At 42.2% G+C, this 21,878-nt stretch overlaps 1 protein-coding gene across 6 annotated transcripts in view; it reads left to right on the top strand.

Moving 5' to 3' along the window:
• ryr2a (ryanodine receptor 2a (cardiac)) overlaps positions 1-21,878 on the top strand; it is a 149,690-nt gene that overhangs the window by 25,709 nt on the left and 102,103 nt on the right. For 3 of the 6 annotated variants that reach the window (XM_047327631.1, XM_047327632.1, XM_047327630.1), the window contains exons 2-4: positions 11,393-11,512; positions 11,989-12,093; positions 15,680-15,700. In XM_047327631.1, coding sequence (XP_047183587.1) covers positions 11,393-11,512; positions 11,989-12,093; positions 15,680-15,700 — 246 coding nt within the window. The remainder of the gene's footprint in view (positions 1-11,392; positions 11,513-11,988; positions 12,094-15,679; positions 15,701-21,878) is intronic. The other 3 variants (XM_047327633.1, XM_047327634.1, XM_035612945.2) reach the window with 1 other exon arrangement.

Below are 21,878 nucleotides of genomic sequence, written 5' to 3'. Positions count from 1 at the left end.
AGGCTACCTCGGTCAATATTGATCAGAAAATACATAATGGTGGACAGGAGACATTTTTTCAGAGCAGATTGAGCTGGACCACTACATTTCTGGTGTGACAACAAAATGAAGTGAACATTTTTAAAATCTGTGTGGTCGACCCATGAGTACTGAGTCCTGAGTACTCACAGATCCAAATGTCATGCTGACAGGTGTTGCTGCTGGTGTGATCCCATCCCAAGAGTGTTTATTGTCTAAAAAGATGTTAAAGGCTTTTTGCCCTTTCATAAATTTGCTTCCATGCCTATGTACAAAAGACCTTTACAAGACATACTTACGTCCTCTCTTATCACCTTCTGTGTTTCCCTACACTTGACTTTGATTTGTTTGTAGACGGGCGTGTCTGACATTGTGGGTTGTCAAGCCTTTTCTTTCCGGTTATTTTTCTTCTTTTTCTATGATAGCTAGCTGCCTCAACTTCCTGTAATTGGTCCCAATGTCCAAAACCATCCCCCAAAAAAATTCAAACTCCTAACGACCCGAGCCATGGTTCAGTTTGATCCGTGGTCCAAGGCACGTTTCACCCCTGCAATTTTGGTTTCGGACAGAAATGAAAAGTGCAAAGGTTTCCACCCTGAACAGTGTCAAGGACCAGATTGCAGTCCAAAGCACTGCCGCCAAGTGGTTTGCCTCCTACCTAACAGATAGGACTTTCTCTATTAAGATTTGGACCTTCCTTCTCCTCATCTGCTTCCATCACTGGTGGAGTACCGCAAGGTTACATATTAGGAACCATTGTATTTAAAGATCCCCTCCAGTCACGTTTTAAAGTATATAAAAATAATCAGCTATGCCTAATATTTTGTTTAACATTGTTTAACCCCCAAAAAGTTTAATAGAAAAAACCCTCTGAAATGGGGATGGAAATCATTCCACTCTCTCTTCCTGAGACAATGAATATTCATGATAACACAGGCCACTGCTGTGTTGTGCTGTAATGCCTCCGCGAGCACACCGACATCAGGTCCGTCAAGCCCTCGGAACAGGCCGGCGAGGTGCGGCACTTGGACTGGAGTTGAGGGGCGACACCGAGACGTCCGGTCTGGACAGAGGCGCGGTGAATGGGTTAAAAGACCGCGCCGTTCCGGTTAAACCGCACCAGCGCCGGCCCAGAGGCCGACCACGGGTGCAAGAGAACACGGAAGACGAGTCAGGAGACAGAAGGGGGTGGAGACTGGAAATCTAAAGCCCTTTTCACACTGGCCAAAAGAGCCGTTTAAATCCGGTAACACCCGGCGTTTTCTGCAGTGTGAAAACGTTTAATCGGCATTCAGCCCCGGGTCAAATGACTCTGCAATAGACCCTGGTAATAAATCAACTTCACCTCCGACAGGCATTGATGTGAACGTCACACTCGGGTGAACGCGCTGATTTGCGCGATGACGGAGGCGACGAAGCCTCGACTCCTCCGTCGGTAACTGCTGTTACCTCACCAGCCGTATTAAAGAGACCTCTCGCATGTAGCTCGCTCGCTTATTCTAGCTTTGGCTCGTCGGTGGTAACAACTGACGCAATCCAGATCATCGATGAGATTCAGAACGGGGCACTTTCTTTCAACCCTTAGGCGGACACACACGGTCTCTCATTACACAGTGGCCATAAACTGTCGGTAACATGGACGATGTGTGGAGCCCGTTCTCCAAACACAGCGCGCAGCACCAACCTTCTTCTTCTGTCATACACACACTTCAAAACCCATATGGCCGCCTGCTTACAGGGCCAGGCTCAGCTCGTAACACTGCGCTGAGTTTGTAAAATTTGAAAGAGTGACAAGTACAAGACAGAAGGTAACGTTGACCACCGGCTCACTGGCGACCATGCTGTCTGTTGTTTACTACACTGTTCTTCTTCTTTGTTTTACGGCGCGCGCCGCTCCCTACCGCCATCTATGGCCGCCACCTGTCACTACACGATCATCAGACCCTGGTCTGCTCGCAGTGTGAGAGTGGCCAATTGCCAACAGCCAATTTTTTAAATGTGGGGCGACTCGCGTTTAAAAAACCCGGGTCTACATGGTCATTTTGGTGTGAAAGAGGTATTAGCAACTGAGAACTTTGACTCGATCCCCGCAGTTTACTAATCACTCCCGGAATCTTGCCCCTCTCACACAAATTGACCTACACTGGCGCGCTGTTGCCTACATTTGCATGTATTTTTGACGTGCCAAATCTAGCTTGCTTGGATTTCGTTTGAATTTCAGAGAAATGCACATAAATCTCCTCCTCTAGACATTTTAGAGGACATAAACAGAAGAAAAACACTTTTTTGTGTATAATATAATATAGTAATTCCTCTCTTTCAACGACCTGAAGACAGCATCACGTATTAGCACATATGCACTGGCCACATGTCAAATATAGGACTTCAAGGTTCTTTTATTTATATTTATAGCTGTAGATGGATTGTTACCTCAGTGCATTTATTAACATTTGATACAAATATTTGATAATTCAAAAAGATCAATCTCATCAGTTAATACGAGAGTAATCCCTTATGGAATTTACTGTGGCTCGATCATGGAGCATAACAAGCCAGGAAAAGACTCACTGTCAAAACATATTTTTCAGCTGCACCTGCCCCAAACAAACATGGAACACAGAATTACCTGTAACCCCGCAGCCAAACTTATGGGAACAATAAGAAATCAACTCACTGAATGAAACAAACTGTGCTCAGCAAGAAGCAGATTATGTCTCTCTGCCGCTCCAAATACATCATTTTATAGCCACATCGCAGTGACAAATTGGGAATAATGAGAACATAATGAAACATTATTTACATACAAAAACATCACTCAGCAACAGCATTTTCTTTGCCAGTCATTTGCATAACCTCAGGTTGAAAATATAACATTTATGTCTGTTTAGAATTCTGCATTTAATGAATCTGAGGATTTCTGTGACCTCAGCACTCTGTACACTGTGAGTTAGTCACATAGAGTTCCCTTCTCAGACTTCAGGGGAACAATCAAACAGTTGGTTTTCTACCTGTTGTCCAGCAGTATCATTTATTTCAGTAGTCCAAACAAAGGGATATATTATTTTTGTATTTCTGTTCTGGACATGTTTAATGCTAACCTATTCCAAACAAACAAAATCTGTACATGAAATTATTCATACTTACAGTTTGGAAATTGATTGCATTCTCAACACATTATCAGGACCCACAAGGGGAAATTACTTGGTGACTGACATCACTCAAATGCTTCACGTGTGTATGGGCTCTGGTGTCACAAAGAAATAACTGATAGACAGCAAATCAACCGTGTGTTGAAATACGACAAAAAGGTAGAAACTCAACGCATCTACAGCGAGAACGTAATGAACTGACAGCATGTCAGATGGTTAAGTTGCCAAGGCAACTGTTGTTTTTTTCTCCATTTGCAACCACTACTTCTGCTAATTTTCCATTACAGCCGTGTTAAGGGTAGGTGTATGTAGCCTATAACGCCATCTTCTGACAAAACTGGTCTAGTTTATTCACTCCCAACCAGCGGATGCACGTAATTCGCATATTCTTTTTTGCGAACTAAGTTTTGCTTTAAATTCGCTTGACAATTAGATGGAAACATAGCTATTGTCATTCTGCGAAATTCCTCTCTTGACAATCTTCTTCAGACTGGGGGTCATCTTTTCAGTCAGTGTTCATGTTCATAGCTCCAGCTATAAATGCCAATACCCGGTGCACCTTCTGCTCTCACTCAGTTCCCCCATCGGCAAACTCCCACCTCCCCATGTTTCACAGTCAGCATTGCTCTCACTGTGGTGGTCCTGACCAGATCCGTGTTGAACATGCTGGATTTATCTTTGGTTTCATCGGACCACAGGATGAGCTGCCAACATTCACCAGGCTCCTTGGCATGTTCTTTGGTTTCATCTGCAGTTTTGGGTTATTTTGTCCCCAGATAATCCTCGTGTCAAAGGTCACAAGCTCTCAACTGTCTGTAGACACCGGTGTGTGGCATCATTTATCTGAAGACGGTCAGTGCTCCTTCTGTTATCGGTAGTACGCATGCTTCTGTTCCTTCTAACCGCTTGACTCTTGTGTCTTTATGAAGAAGTCTGTCAGTTTGGTTTCTGACTTGTTCAGACAGTTCCTCAGCATAAGGAACAATGTTGCGACCGACAGACAGACAGACAGAAATGAAAATACCCACATTTGTTCAGCACATTAATTAACAATGCCCAGGTGTATTAGCAACAGTATATTCGTTTTTTTAGTAACAGCTACCCACTCACCAAAGTTACATAGAGCAAGAACGATGGTCATTGTACTATCAAAATGATTTTGAAGCTGCTATTTTTAGGTCAAACTAGTTGCGTAATGTTACAATGCTTTATTCATTAATGGAAGTATAAAAATGGCTCTAATTTTTTTAAGAACAATTATCATAAGATTTGTCACTTTTTTAACAGCAGTGTAATTAAACTAGTCATCTGCGAGCTTTAAAAAGTGCAGCAAATGATCGTAAATAAATAAGTCGATCAGCAGTATTTCTTCGGCGAGCAGCAGTATTTGATCGGAGTCAAGAGTCTCTCTCCGTTTCCCTCTTCTCTCTGCTTTTCTCAGATTACATCATCACTGGCGCTTTCCCCTCCTCCACACTCACTCACTGTCTCTCTCTGTGCCAGGCCGCTAAACCCTCCTCCGCTGACCTGCCCACTGTCAGTGTGTGTGAGTCTGAGTGTGTGTGTGTGTGTGTGTGTGTGTGTGTGTGTGTGTGTGTGTGTGTTCAAAATCCCTGATTCTGTAGAACTCGGGTACTTGGAACACAACTCACACATACCCATATATACACAGGGCTTCAGCACAGGCTGATACACAGCAAGCTGAGCAAGCTGCCACATATAGCAGATGCTGAAATCAGTTGGTCATCCTCAGCAACTAAATACAGTACGTGAACAAGCACACTGAATATATGTTCAGAATATATGTTCCAGCTCCTTACCATTGATATCCTCCATTTATGTTTTCTCGTCAACTGGTTCATTAAAATACTCTACAATATCCTCTGACTCCTCTGAGACCCAGATCTCCACTGTTTCCCCAAAACGATTCGAGCACATCAGAGAGTCACTTTGTCGTTCCTTCATCAGCATGAACTCACACTGTAGTTTATTTCGAGTCCCAGAAACACACACATCCACTGATGCAGAGCACCAAATGTGGGTTAATCCACCTCCAACAAATGCACTGTTTCCTTCTCTTTGTGTGACATTTGATGAAAACTGCAGTGGGCAGTTTTTAGCATTTAATATGCTGATATGAGATCTTATATCACCATCTGACGGATAGTCAGTAACCCTGTTTTCCAAATACTTTGAGCTGTTCCTTTAAATGTTTAGTTCTCTCATTGTCGTCTTGTGTCAGAGGAGGATTTATCATGGTTGTGCTGTACTTTCCTGATCCTACTTGTCTACCTTTGGATTACAGACAGGCCTCTGGCAACACTCGCTGGGTTCTCTTTTTTTCATCTGTCTGTCTGCCTCCCTGTCTGTCTCTCTGAAACGCCCCCCCCCCCCCCCCCCCCCCCCCCCCCCGTGTTTGAAAAAGGTCATATTTAATGTTCCTGTGACTGCTACTGTTGAATAAGCTGTCTATACAGCTTAGTGCTGCTTTTTCTAGTGTGGTCCTGATGAGCACTTGCCCTGCTCTCTAATGTGCCTTTTGTGCGAGCTTGAACATTCTGTCGATTTTTTTATGTTTGTGATCTGTTCAAGTTATAGACCTTTTGGAGGAAGGACATGTTGTCCACGACATCAAAGGGCTGTGTGTGGGTGAAGACTTTGTTTTAAGGTTGAGGTTCAGGCTTAGGGTCCGACATTCAGTTCTGATGGTTAAGAGAATAGAGAATGCATTATTTCATGATCAGTGTCCTCACTAAAAATCTAAGTGTGTGTGTGTGTGTGTGTGTGTGTGTGTGTGTGATACTGCAGACTAAACAAGACGTACCTATCTCTGTGTGTATGTGGGAAGAGGGCATTGGAATCACTGAGTCTAACACACAGTGTTTACTCACTGGGCTGATATTTAACTCCAAGCGACATTGTCGGAACCACGAATATGATGCGAGAAGAAACGCTGATACATGAGGTAAATTAAGTTTGACTGACATGTAAAAGTGGCATTCTACAAAGTGAAATGTAAATAGTCTGATCAAATAACTAAAAATAGAAAAGAAAAAGTCAAAATATATTCATTTAAATTAAAAGTCACCCTAAAAATATTATGTAAATAAGCACAGGAATTTATCAAGTTTGCCATTGAGATCATATTTTTGCCTGACGATGATCAAACTATTATGAAGAGAAACTGAAGTGATGTCAGACTGTTTCTGCTGCTGAAGCAGAGGGGGGATGTTAATGTGTGATGAGGCCAATCACACTGATTCTGTTCATTCATTATCATGAGAAGTATTGATCGGTGTGGATCATTTTTCCAATGAAGACACAGTGTTTAGTTTTTATTTCCGTTTATCATCAAAGTCACCCCGTGTTGTTCCGAGCTGCAGTGATAGAAATAAGAAAGTTAAACACTGAGTGATGAGCCTATGGATTTATGTAGACTGATGAACTTTCCCTCTGTTTATTAGAAACTGTTTTATAACCAGCATGGACACTGGAAAACTGGAACAGTAACATGATTTCACTCATGTATAAATGTCTGCTGCACTTTATTATTTGTCATGTCACTCTAAACACTTTTGCCCCAGTCAGGATCCTGTAGAATGAAGAATCTGGTTTCCCAGTGATCTGATTGGTCAGTAAGTGGTTCGGTGACAGGTTTTGATCTCCTGAAGCAGGTTAGCCTGTCAGCATGGTGAGAAGTGAACCAGCTTTGTAGGACAGAAAACCCAGAGTTAAACCTGAGGTTACCTCGATAACTGCAAACCCTTACTTCCTAGTACAGTCCCTTTGGAGACATCATGGTGAAGCAATGCTGAGCAGAGCAGACAAACTTACACAGAGGACGGGGAGCACAGACATTAAATACACAAGGGGGCCAGGGATGATAGAACAAACCCATTGGGGACAGGTGCACACGATCACCGGGGCGAGAAACAGGACAAAGACAGGAAGTTAGGGAGAAAGAGACGCATGAGGAAGTGACTACAAAGTTAAACAGGAAATACTAAACTCAAGATACGACAAACACGAGGGGTCACGGGAAAGTAACAGAGATATAACACAAAGTCCACCACGGACAACCAAATCTAATTAATAAGAGTACTCAGTATCCCGAGAGTCCTTAAGGTGTGATGTTTCTTTCCCCCTCTCTTTGTCTCTCTGCGTTTGGTCTCCACCACCACCTGTGGGAAATTTCAGACTCTGTAGCTGATAAATGCTCCACTATGTTCGACAGCCGCTCTCTGGCCGTGTCTGCCTGCTGTTTGCTGCTGAGCAGGGAGTGGACTGTGGACAGTGAACCAGGACAGTGAAGTTGTGGTCTATGTACACTATAGAGTCAGCTGATAATTCCCTGCAGCATCACTCTCTCTCTCGCTACCATTGTTATATTGTCAACATATTGTCATTTCATATATTGCTATAAAATATTAATTGCAGCATTAAAGCCACTTGCTGTTAAACACCTCTAGGAGTAATGGTACCTAACATTACATTACTTTTGCTGAAGCTTTTGTCCAAAGCTATTTACAATCATCAAGGCAGGTAGCATTAAGGGCCTTGCCTAAGGGCCCACACCGGGATGACCTGAAATCAAACCAATCAAAATGCAAAATGCAAAATACAAAATAAGACTTGAAACTATAGATTGAGACCCCAAACTCCTCAGGAAAATATTTAGTGACGTTATAAATCAAGAGAAAATAAGACTTCTTTTCTCATAGACATTCTATAGAAACCGACTTCTTTTTTCAACCAGTGGAGTCGCCCTCTGCTTGTGATTCCAGAGAACACAGGCTTCAGGCACTTCCGCATTTGCTTCATTTTTTTGAAAATGGACGGTGACTCCGTCCATTTTCTATATATAGAAAATATACAGTCTATGGTTTGTAGTCACTCTCAGCTGTCGGAAGCTTCTTCTTTAAGCTGTGGGGTATGACTACAGCAGCGAGCTTGATGAAAAATAGCCCCCTCTACGACAGGGACTGTCTTTACCTTTTGTAACAATGGTTGCTTCCAAACAATTCATGAATCTAGTGTGTGGGTCAGAATGCAATGACATGACTGAATTAAAGTTCAGCAAGGCCAAAACCACTAATGATCAAACCATCACACGAGCTGGAAAAAAAGCTGTAGGTCCGTCGTGAATTTGGAAGAAAAAGTAAGGCAAAACTTTTCTTTGTTTCCACTTTATAGCAAACCACACTTTCAATGGCCATGTGGTTTCAAAGATTGTTTTAAAGGCTTTTAAGTATTGTGTAATTTAGTTTGCAGGACTCAATATTGAATGCAGTCAGGGTCTGGTGGTCAATGGAGGAAATGCAGCTTCAGGCACAATTAAGGTTTCCACTTAAGTCGAAATGACTAGCCTTCACAGTTACACATTTACCAACAAATCTGCAGTCACCGCACGTGGCTCGCATCTACTGCGGCTGTTCCGTCACTCCCTCTATGTATGTCTCTTTTCCATTGGTTCTCTATGTCTCTTTATCATTTTCTCTCGCTCTCTCCCTAGAAGGCTAGACAGCAAACTGCCGCTGACACACACCAGACGTCTTCATGCAGGGAACAGTCCCTCTCCCTCTGTGTGTGTGTCACCCATTATAAACGTTACCAAGACATAATTCCTATTAACGATAGCCATAGTGGATATCTCAGATACTGTACCTCCCCGTTTCTTGGGTGTGCGCGTGTGTGGGCAGGAGTGGTTGAATGTGCCAGACATTATAAGTGTCGTGAAGTCATTACGCTAGCGTCCAAGAAACCTTACATGGCACTGTGTGTGTGTGTGTGTGTGTGTGTGTGTGTGTGTGTTGTATTCCCCCAGCCCACATTTTAATAATTAAGCAGAACCAGATTGACTGTTAAAGTTCCAATTTAGTTTATGACCGCTGCAGTGTTCACCAGAACATCGAGTCATTTTCAGTTTTTATCTTTGTGCTTCAACAACATTGTCAGACTGCAGCAGACAGGACAACTGTCCCCGCAGGAGAGACCTTCCGCTCTGTTGCCATTTTCTCACCGCGTTGGGTCTGTTTGCACATCTTGTGTAGAGAGCTGTCATGAATGAGCCCTCATTTACAGGCACACGGGAACATGTTTTCGCCGAGGGATGCTGCGCGGTATAAAAGTGCGCACGATGTATGTGCACGTGCACGGTGCAATGTGTGAAAAGCGCAGAGGGAAGGATGATTCAATAAATAAGGACGGGTTTGCCACACTATGCTGGCTGACCATCGTAACACGTGCTGTGTCCAACAAAACAAAACATGCAATATTTAAATCCCCTTCCACAAAAGGTGTGCTCGGAGACATTCTGAAAAGCAAGGCTATAGACTCTTCACGTCGCAGCGCTTTACTCTGTTTAACAATTTCTGTGTTAAGGCCGACGACGTGATGACAAATGAATGTGTGTTCCGCCCCGTGTCACCGGGGTGTGCTGCAGCACCCTCAGCACCCTTGCTCATTTATCCTCACGTGCAGTCTGTCGATCTACTTAAAGGGATAGGTCAGGGATTTTGAAGTAGGGTTGTATGAGTCACTTATGCATAGTTAATAAGTTACCTTACCGAGATGGTATCGAGATGGTGATCAGCGTTGTCATTTCACGGAGTTTGGAGGAGAAGTGGGAAAAATAAATATATATATATATATATATATATATATATATATATATATATATATATATACGTTCAATTGTACGCTAAAGGATGTATTTTTTTCACTGCTTCAGTTTGCCGCAAGACAGCCGTTTAAGTTTCCTTTTTTTTTTCAAGCGTACTTATATTACTGCGCCAACTCGTGCCGGTGCAGTATCACTCCGCAAATCAGCTGTTCTCAGCTGACTCAGAGGTACCGTGGCAAGGAGATAAACCAGTCTCATCAATGGTATAGATCAGTGGTTCCCAACCTTTTCATTCAGGGACCCGTATTTTTACTATAGTATATATCGAGGACCGCTAAAAATTTAACATCATGCCAATAGTCACCAAAATGATCACGGTTAATCCGTTTTATCGCAGTATTGTTAAAATAGTCCCGATACATAAACCTTTCAAATGCTCATCGTTCTAGACCTACTGTGGCTGCATTGCAAACACAAATATCCTATCTTGTGCAGAGATGTGACCCTGTTTGATTTTGGTTTAGAAACACAACCACCATGAAACAATCCGATTTGAAATAAATAAAACTAAACAGTTTTATTTCTCCGGGGTTCAATGATCTGTCCTCACTAACGCCGCTCCCTCTCTGCATCCACTGAAAGTGTGTGTTCTGCGCTGAACCTCGACAACATAGTGTCATGACTGACTGATTCTCTCTGCTCATGTCAAGGGGAGTGGATTTGGACATATGAGAATTGGGCAGAGCACGATAATTATTCAATATAAAAATTCTTCAATCCCCCCCGGTTTGGAACCACTGGTATAGATGACAACTTGATGTCATTGAGAAATGGCATTGTTGCAACACAAAAAGTTGCATTGCTTAATTGGAGTTTTTCAGTGTGCTACGCATCGCCCCTCTGATGCTTTCAATTCAATCCTGTTTTCAGTCTTTATTATTGATTCACTTATAAGTATGAAGTAGGGGTGTAATGATTCTGGTCATACCTCATTTGTTGGTCGCAGACTGCTGACTTGAATGTGCCCGTTGGAGTACCAGAGTCTCAGGGTTATCATCAATCTTGAGCTAATTAATCTAGCCAGCTTTTACTGCGGAGGTGATCACTGGATCATGACTGGACCAAAACAGTCGCATGACACATGCAGTCGGAGACTATAAAATAGGTGTTTTGTGTAATATTTACAAAATATGCAGTGTCCTAACTTTAAATTGAATAAGAATTTTTTGTAATGTTGATGAATTACACGTGTTGAAGTGTTAATAGTGAAATGAAAAATTTGATTAGTTAAATTATTAAAGTGATGCGTGTTGATCAGGCTGCACCTGCAGTGGTGGTTAGTGTGTTTTGGCTTGGGTCTAAGTTTCAGGACTGTTACATCGGCTCCACTGAGAGAAACTTACAATTCTGCCTCCTGGATTGAAGTCGTTCCTTCGTTTTCAGCTGGTGGCTTTACTGAATCACTATATTTTGAGGACGTCAGATGAGGATGTTCTGTACTTATTAGCAGCACTAAAATGATCAGCATGCAATCTCAAATTGATGCTGGGTCATCAAATGCATTGAATTCTAACTAACCCTAATCCTGTTTGTTTGTGTCCAGGATGATGAGGTGGTTCTACAGTGCTCCGCTACAATCCATAAGGAGCAACAGAAACTCTGTCTGGCTGCTGAAGGCTTTGGAAACAGACTCTGCTTCCTCGAATCCATTTCAAACTCCAAGGTACTGATGCAAGCTTTTATGTTATCCCATATATTAGCTGAATAACGAAATACCGAACACATGAAAGAAAAGCAAAGCAAAGTTTCTTTTCATATTACAAGGTGTTTTTAAAAAACAAAAAGAAATGTCTTGTGACTTTGATACATTTTCCAGATACACAAAGTTCACATATTAAGTGTAAGTAAGTTGTGTAACATTACTGTCATGGTTACCTATCTATTTACTGGAGTAATGGCGTTATAGGGTTTTAAGAAATGTTTTAGGAAAAAAAACAATAAAATAAAACATCACAAATATATCTAACCAAACACATATAAATCCAGGAAGTATTTCTACTTTGTTGATCTTGCACAACTTCTGGTCAGCTCTTGTCAGAAATCGTGTCGACGTGAGTGAACCGTATAAAAGTGTTCAATCCATAAAGGTCAAGTTAACAATATGTCATGACTCCTGTGTGTTGTGTCCTGTTGTTTCAGAATGTGCCTCCAGATCTGTCCATCTGCACATTCGTCTTGGAGCAGTCCCTCTCAGTACGAGCCCTTCAGGAGATGCTGGCCAACACAGAGGAGAAGGCTGAGGGGGTGAGTGTGACGACACACACACACACACTGACATGCACACAGACATGCAAACACACACACACACACACACACACACACACACACACACACACACACACACGGACACACACACACACACACACACACACACACACACACACATTGTCATAGGTCACCATTGGGAAATTGACATGGACTTACATTCATTTCCTCGAGACCCTAATCTAACCTTGACTTTAACCATTAACCCAAAAATCTTTTGTCCCTAATTGGACAAGCCATCCCCAGTTGACTGGTTAGTCTGAAATTGGTCTCCAAACGTCGCCTATGACAGAAACATACATACACACGCAAACACATACACACACACACACCGATTGTTGTTGTCAGATAAGGACTGAGACACCAGCTCAGAGGAGGCAGCGATGGACACACCAACAGTTGTTTCGTCCTGGACCAAATCATCTACACTCTCCCTCATGTCACACACGGTTCCTCACTGACACCAGGCAGCTGAGTTCATTACACTCTGTCAACACTGTGTTTCCAATCCGTTCCTCAACAGTTACACTCGAGAAAAGTGTTGCGATACCTGTTTGTGCAGCTGCTGTCTTTTACTGAGCACTTGACTTCCAGCAACAAGTATGTTCATGTTTGACTGTCATCAGTCATCAACCCGAGTAGGGAGACTGGATCATACTCTTTGCTTTCGTACATTTGGTACAAGAGATTATAATTATCAAGAGTTTTAGATTAGAGACAAATCTGGTCATTATTAGTTTTTAGCCCACATGTAACCATCGTGCATTTTTTTTTGTGTTGGTAGTTTCCATGGGTCTTAACAGTTTTTCTTATACATCTGAATTAACTGTATTTTCTTTTGTGTAAAATATATGAGGCATTTTAGAAAATGTGCTATTGAAATATGTTTATTTCTCTGCCATCCCAAAAACATGGCAAAATGGCTGGAGTGGACAAAGAACTGAACATTTTTTTTAAATCATTTTGCTGTGAACATGCTTCACTGCAAAATGATTTGCAGTCAAACCTTAATTTCATCACAGAGGCATTTTGTCTTTACATCAAGATGAAATGCTTGATACATTTCTTTCTGTAACCGAACCCACTCATTGCCTGTTGCACTGATTGGAACGTTGATCTCGATCATTTTTAGAGGCATTGAAAAGCAAATGTCCTCTCGATTTGGGGGGTAATTTCTCTTCTCTCACTGTCAGCGGGCATCGAGACCACAGTAAGAGTAAGTGCATTGTTCAGGGATCAGATGCGACACAGCTAATGTCTATTGTTTTACACCTTCTGTGTAACTGTTGTACCTTAAGAAATCTCTTTGGTTTCCTCCATTGACAGTTTTCTCTTTCATCAAGGCTCAATAATATAAATGATGCTCTTCAAGGTTTTTACACCTAGACGTTCACTTGTATCGCTGGAATACCTTGCAATGTGCCACAGAGGAGTGACTGACGGGATTTAGGCAGACAGACTGAACCGGAGTGTACAGGCTTCATCAGGGTCCTCTCTTACTCCCAGCTGCTGGCGTTTTGCATCATGTGCAACTATTCTGCATCAGTGATTCTGACTTGGCCAGACATTACCGCATCGACTGGATTGTCCAGTACTGCAGTGGGTTATGTAATTTCAATGGGTGACAATGAAGTGTGGTGCATGATCATTTCCTTCCTCATTCTAGTTACTTTTTAATTATCTGCAAATTAACTAAGTATTGTAGGACATTTCCAGAGCTAGTGTATGTGATGCAGTAGTCAGCTGAGAAAAGGAATACATCTTAGATTAAGATGCATACAGAAATGCATATAGGTCCGTTATGTGTTAAGTCTAGTTTAGCATCAGTCTTTATGCCTGATGCCCTACACCCAGCACAAGCGATGCAAAGCATCGATAGTTACAGAGGGATTCAGTAGTCATTTTCTAGTCCCATGTTGTTAAAAACAGAAAATGCACTTGTGCCCATCTGAGCATATGCTCATGGTGCGTCGGCCTTAGAACGAGGTGTGGTCAGTTGCTTTGCTGGTGCACTGTAACCCTCAAGAAATTGCAAAGACACTGAACTACAAAAACCTGCTCTGAAGTCTGTGGTGCGGCACTATCAAGATAGTAACATGAAAATGAGTAGGCGGGTGATCAACACACATAAACTCTGCTTGTTACACACACATAGATGATCAGGTTAAAAAGTTATCTCTGCAGAGAAGCATTTGTTCCTCACTACCTGGCAAAACCACCGTTCTAAATCAATCCACCAAGGTGCAAGCTCACCTGGCTTTATTTAATGCAAGTAATGCCCAAAACACACTCCTGATTAATTCAGAGACTAAGTAAAACCCGTTTGAACTGTGTGTCTGAAGCAGTGAGCTCTCCCAACTTAAAAGACTGTGTTAAACTCAAGGGAAAGGAGCAGACGCTAAAGGAAACACGGCGACGGAGGGATGAACTGAAACGTTGAGGGGAAACGCCAGGACTGAGTACATTCAAAAGAAGGCAATGGTTTTGCACGTTCCCCTCGTAGGGTAGGGTATCCCATTTATTTTGAAGATCAAGGGTTAGGGGTTATCCACACTTCAATCCACTTCAAACAGCCCTTCACACATAGGGTGGTCAGATGCTGACTTCAGGTGGAGTGGAAGAACGGAGGGGTAGGGACAATGGGTGGGGCCAAGTGAGGGGAAATGGGACGGACCTTAAGTGTGGACCGTGGACACTAAGAACACGGGGAGGGCTCAATGTGATATAGGGGAGGAAGAGAGAGGATTAAAACATTTGTGTTTTGTTGTAGCATTAAACAGTGTCATGCTCACTCCATACACCAGCTCCAACAGCCATGTTGCAAGTTTATTTGTCAGGATTGTAGCATGTTGCCTTGAATCAAACGCTGACTGAACAACAGCCCATGCATTGATTATCCTGAGCAGAATCAATGAAATGTGAGTCTTCTTTCTAAGGGCAATGCTCTTATTTACTTTCTTCCTGAGACTTGATGTCTGTACATGGCTACACTCCCACCGGTGTTTTTCTCACCCGCAGTTTGTTTGCTCTGGTCTGAAACTGTTGATGAGTCTGTAGACTTGGTTTGGTTTCGACTCCATTTATTGTTTGGAGTGGGAGCACAGAGTAAATACAGGGAGAAGGAGCTGGAGCTGCTAATATTACTCAGGCTGCTACAGTTTGTGTGCCTCGGTCGCGTCCCAGATTGCAAAGCACACCTGGCTACAGGAGCCTGGTATTTGGGTCAGATCAAGGTCAGATCACATTCCTACCACAAACTAACCACTCTTGAGTTTGTTTGGAACAAGAGTGATTACTGTATGTTTATATCTGCCCCAACAAATCCCACCACGAAGCTCTGCGCCTAAAACACAGTCGTGGAATCTATTGTCTCGTCTCACAGAGAAAGCAAATCACAGCACATCACCCAACTTATTAAAGCACAGGACCATGAATGTATTCACTCAGCTGTCATGACCGCCTCATCCAACAGTCTCATCTGTTGGATAGCTTTGTGTTTTTATGTGTCATTTGTAAGATGACTATGACAACTTACTTTCTCCTCCTCTCTCTCATGTCCACACAGCATGTAGATGTGGAAATATGGGTAGGTGTGCCTCCCCTTGCTGTGTGTGTTTGTCATCGTTGTTATCGTCCTTGTGTTGGCAAGTTCATTCACGAGTCATGAGCATGAAGTGTGAGCAGTCGCAGAGTTGCCAAACACACCAATCAATGTGGAACACCTCTGTACTGAAAATAATGCAAGCTGATATAGAGACAGTCTCTCTCTCACACACACACACACATACACAAACAGAGAGAGAGAGAGAGAGAGACCTGTTTAAAAATGATCCATGGTCTCATCATTCTGTCGTGAGGTCAGAACCAGCGAGACAGTCAACAGACAATTCCTCAGCAGGGAAAGGTTCCCCGAAGAGGATGGCCAAAAATGGAGCCGCTCTCCCAACGAGGTTGTGTTTCGGAGAAGCACACGGCGAGGAACTATAGCAGCCACTGGGAATCGGGCCATTAGGCAAACAGATCGACCTCTTTCCTCATCAACAAACACCATGCATGTTTAAGCACGGGAGAGCAGCCCGCACAGGAACATAAAAAGGCCCAAAAAATGAAGAGAAGAGAACTGCTAGACTCCAGGGGGAAGAGTTGAAGCTCAGTTGACTGCTGTTTATGATGCTCTACTGACAGGTTTTACCCTAAAACCACAACCCTTCCCCACAATAGTTGGTAATTTAAAGTTCCATCGTTGAGATTGACCCTTATCCAGTCACCTTTCAGGATACCTACACTCTGAGCTGCAGACCAGAGGGTTTATGACAGAAAACATGTCCTTTGTTGTGCTCCGGCATAAAATTCTTAGACCATTCCTGTGTCTTAGCCCCGAAAGCCTAATGAAATTTAGCAGTGTTGCACAATGGCAGTGTCACCATCTGAATGAGGAGCTATGTAGGCTTTGTTCCTTGAATGGCCAACCAGAGGAACTACATTCTTTGTGAAGTTGTGCATTTGTGATGATTTGTAATTGATGGTGTTCACAAATGCATTGTTCAAACCACTCGCAATTGTTATCCAATGTAAAACTACTTTAAAACTTGTCACCGTTCTGCTCTTTCATTCGTTCATTCATGCCCATCTGTTTTTCCCGTTAACAAACTGCCTTGCAGTAAACCCTCTTTCACCATCCTCAGTTTCTTAATTCCCCACCCCCTCCTAGTCACCTGCTCCGCTTTCCCTCAGTAGCTCCACAGCATTTAAACAGCCCATTTCCATTAAATTCCCATCAGACATTCTGTCACTTCTTACTAACTGTAGCTTTCCAGTTTTTTATCTTCCCATTTTCACATCTATTGTCTGTTTTGCCCTCAGACTTAATCTTGTTCCCTTTCGGTCTCTTCAGTCTTTCAGTCACTTTGCTTGTTTTTGCCTGCATAAATGATGTAAAGCTGATCTGAAAGTTTTAACTCTTACCTGAGTCTCTGGGTCATGTGCTTGAGACCTACTTGCTTTTACTCAGCCGTGACTCAATTAAATTCTGGGACGTTGCCATCCCCACTTTGAAATTCTAATGGGCGCACTGATGAGGCCAGATGTTCGAGTTTTTCATTAGCACTTAAACATAGCAGGGTTTTTTTTTCATCTGAAGACACTGAAGAAACCCCAAACACAAATGTTGTTTATCACACACACACACACACACACACACACACACACACACACACTGATTTATTCTAGTCGGGATGGATATAGTTCTAAAATAATTAAACTGGTACTTGTTTGTGGATTGGGCAATGCATTTATGAACACAATGAATTAAATCAAATTGGCTCTTCACAAATAGCTGGCAATAGCTGTTCCCGACTCATAATTGGGACAGGGGCCTCATTTATGAAACAATGTGTAAATTCATACGTGCTCCACTGTCTTTATCCAACGCTGGACTTCAATTATCAGCTGGTGACATGATGGCTGTGAAGTACTCCATATCAGAATGACTCCAGCTTGGTTGAGACTTTCCTTGTTATGATGCATTAAAGGGGCAGTAAGCGATTCTAAAGCCATACACGCAAAACAGCAAATATTTCCTCACCGTCCCCTAGCTGTCGCTTTTGTGTCTGCACGGGGAAAGAAATGGGTTTTCGGCTCAGCCCAGGCTCTGTAAATTGAAAACAAGACAGTGGTGCGGACGGCACCACACAACACTGCGAGTGCAGTTTTTAATCATCACTCCTCGACACCTTAAGAGACCTGCTAGCGGGTGCGCTGCAACGTCACGGTTTTGGCCTAGTGGTAAGTGCGTCGGACTCCAATACACAATGAGGCGAGTTTGCGGCCCGACCAGAGCAGTACAATCACAACAACCACAAAGACAGAAAGAGGTTTTCTCCAAAATTGCTTACTGCCCCTTTAAAAGACAAGTTATGTGCACAGGTGCTCTCGACACCAGCAAATTCTGTCAGAGACGTGCATTCACCCTCTCTGAAGAGGTCCACCTAGTCACCACTATTGCATCATATATACAACAAATCACAAGTGCAGTTCCCGTGCCTTAACTCTCTATTCAGGGCCATATACTCAGTCTGACCAGGAAAGCACAGCCTCATTCATGCTGCTTGAAAACTTAGGTACTGTACTATGAAGCAAGGCTTATCAGGATAACTTCAGGTCAGGAGTAACTTAGGGATCGGAGGTAACCCGCACTAATCTGAGGGTTAGAGTTAGGTTTAGTTGCCATGGCAATTTATGCTGGATCCCAAAACTGCTCAGAGCAGTTTCTGTTCTTGGTTAACCCGGTGTTTCCGATATAAGCACATGCACACAATCGTAAAAACCCAGTCGATTTCGGCATAAAAAAATCTGTCACTCCGTAGGCAAGGTTGTTTAGTGACTGTCAGAATTCACTGTATCAGCCGGATGATCTTTATGAAACATGTAGATCCAGTATCTTTGACAACTTCAATTTCCTGAGGTCTTAGACGCCACCCACTGGAGTGATGCCAACAATGTGTCCTGCTTTGTGCTATTTTGCCACCCGACACTTATATTTTCCATCAGTGATACTGATCATCTGATCAATAATACTGTTTGTTGTGCAGTTTGGAGGCTGGATGCATTAGACGTGTTCCCTAGACATATTATGCTACTTGCTATTGCACACATATTAACACAGAGACCAAGAGAAGATGAGGGGAAAAATGTGTATCGCAAAAAATTTTCAGAGCATCAATCTTCAGGTAATTGATAATGTTGTGCATTGGTAGGAGCAGATTTGGAAATTAGCAAGTTATTAATCATTATCAAAGACAATTATGAATAGTCATAAAATATTTCTAGGAACTACAAATTCGGGGCGCCACCCTGTAAAACAGGGACTTATTAACCAAACCTGTGAAATCAGGGGGTTCACTTAAAATATCAATATTTATGATGTTGAGATCATAAGTTGAACAATGAATGTGTGAATTTGAAAACTGACACTCGCAACCAGCAGTTATTACAAGACAATATATCACAGACAACTTGTCTTTAAATATAATAGAGTTTTTAGAGTACAGCCATCAATATGAACCAGTTCAGCCTTACTGTCATTTGTGCCATGTGCCATTTGTTAAAGTATGAGTCTAAAAAGGGCAGGCTTATCACAACTGTAATGTTGTGTCTGTATTATGTTCTCCTACTATGATTGTCCACTTTTTTAAAACACTTTTTAGATCCCTTGTACAGTAAATACAGTACAGTAAAATAAATAGTTTTTCTATTAAAGTTTAATTTATTTGATTCTTGTCTGCACATCTTTATATGATGTGCAGACACACACACACACACACGCACACAATTATGTGCAGGAATTCATCTACCTGTGTCTGTATAACCTGGTTCGTACAGCAAATATGGATACATGCAATAAATTAATTTGGATCATTTACAAAGCATATAATTAATTAGATAAATGTGTTTAAATAATTGAAGACTGACGATTGGGTCTGCTCTGTGGGCACTGCCCCCTCCTACCTGCAGAGCCTGGACCTGGCTGTCTCTGATCCCCCTCTCTCGTGCTCCTGACCTCCGATCTAAGTTCCTTGAATGTTTCTGAACCAACGTTGATGCAATCTGTAAGCAGTCACCGCTGCCCTGCCCCCTCCTCACCCTCGCCCTTTTCATTGACAACTGCATCTGCCTGTCAGCCAGAAGGCTCTCTCTGCTCTTTCTTCCCGGTCCATACTGCAGAGATCATGGACCTCGCCATAAACTCCGCTACTTCCATCTGTTCTCTTTTTCCAGTGACCGCAGCCTTACTTGTGGCATGTCTACCACGTCAGTGTTCATGGCTGGACCCACATGATCTGAATAATTGTTGTCCCTTTTCCAACCTCCTGTTCCTTTTCAAAAATCCCGGAATGAGTCCATCAACTCCAGCAACAAGCGTTCAAATTAAGCGTGCTGTCAGGGCAAGCAAGTCTAGCAGTGCTTGACCTGTCAAAGTTAGAAATAGACATTGATTAGATTATATCTGATTGGAAGCAATATCTCTTCTTTTATCTGATTTCAGAACAGTGTTTTGTCCCATAAAGGATCTGATGTTACAGTCACTTTGTAATTTAAGCCTTCTTGTGGCAGCAGCAGGCTGTAATTTCTGTGGATGTGACCATGTCATGTTGGCAAAGTCTGGCCTTGTCAAGAAGAGGGGGGAGCAATTTGTTTTGGACTTTTGCACACTTAGGATCAAACCCGGGATATTGTATAAAGCTACCCTTTACTCAGCTTTCACTGTTCTGAGATCAGGTGTCCTGCCCACATCATTAAACACATGCACAGTGTGGAAAGTGGAATAACCAAGCATTTAGGAGTCAGAAGTCACTAAATGAATACAACTACTCTTCAAGGCCCTAGCCAGCACCCCATACTCTCACTGCTGTCGAATGCACTGTCTAGCAGAATTTCTCTCATAGTACCAAATGGCAACCCACCGTGAGGTAATCCACTGGTTTGTGAACTGCTGTTTTGAAGTGTCAAGTTTCGCATTCTAACCAGGGCCATGTTGGCTTTTTTTCGCAACCGGACATTGAATTGGGACTGGGTCTGACTAAGAGCTCATCCAGTGCGTGCCCACCTACACCTGCAACCATGCACCGATTGGACGGACCAATTCCAATTTATCATCTATTTTACTCTAAATGGGACCATAATTTAGAAAATGAACACCATGCTGTATTGAAGAAGACTTCAAACTAGCGATTGAGACCAAAGACTCATCTGGAGAATGTTTTTTCTGATGCCATAAATAGAGTGAGAAGTAGGGTCATTTTCTATTGAAACTCTTTTCTTTTTGCAGCCAGGGCGTTGCCCTCTGCTGGTGATTCTAAAGAATACAGGCTTCAGGCACTACGGCATTGACTTCTTTTTCCGGAACGACTGACCGCGTCCATTTTTATATATAGTCTGTGTTCCAAACAAATGTTTCAGTGGTAAGAAATAACTCAAATTTATGCTACCAAAGTTAGCTACCTAAAGTGGCATACCTATATTGTCTGTGAAGATTCTCATTCATCCAGGTCATAGTTATCAGTCCAGTTGCTCCTGATTCAGCACCCTCATGTGATACCTATTTTGTATATATACTATATACCAGATATTGTAACCAGACATCATGCAATTTGTTGACTTTGTTATTCTGATGATACACAACTGTACATTCACTCAAACGTGTTCACCTGTGATGGGAATCATGTGAGCTGGTTAACATGTGATGTAAGATTGTTTAGGAGAATTATTCTTTTACATACCTTGTCTGTTGTGATATGGAACATGGTCTCATGTTCCATATTTGTATTTGTTTCTGATTTTATCTTGGCTATATGTTTTATTTTATATTGATCTGTAAAACACCTTGTATTTGTGTTTTCAAAAGTACTGCACAATTAAGATTATCATTGGTATTATTAATATTCATTATTGACATTGAGATCAATGGTAATCAGAACTTGCCATGAAACAACAGCACTGCTACTTGAACTTTACAATGAACCTAATAAACCTGAATAATGAATCAAACCCAGATTAGATGTACTGTATACAAAGATAGCCAGAAGAAATGAGGGTCAGACCACATTGGAGCCAAATCAAAAGGATGTATATTTTTACATTAGCAGCCTTGTTTGAATAATTATACAAATCTCATACCAGCAGCTCTGCATGTTAATATGACAGTAATATATTGATATGTTATCTTCTTCATAGAGTCCCTTTTAGAAATACTATAATGAGTTGAT

The sequence above is a fragment of the Scophthalmus maximus genome, chromosome 16 (genome assembly GCF_022379125.1).
Source record: "Scophthalmus maximus strain ysfricsl-2021 chromosome 16, ASM2237912v1, whole genome shotgun sequence".
Classification (NCBI taxonomy): Eukaryota; Metazoa; Chordata; class Actinopteri; order Pleuronectiformes; family Scophthalmidae; genus Scophthalmus; species Scophthalmus maximus.
This window is presented reverse-complemented; position numbering and strand designations above follow the sequence as displayed.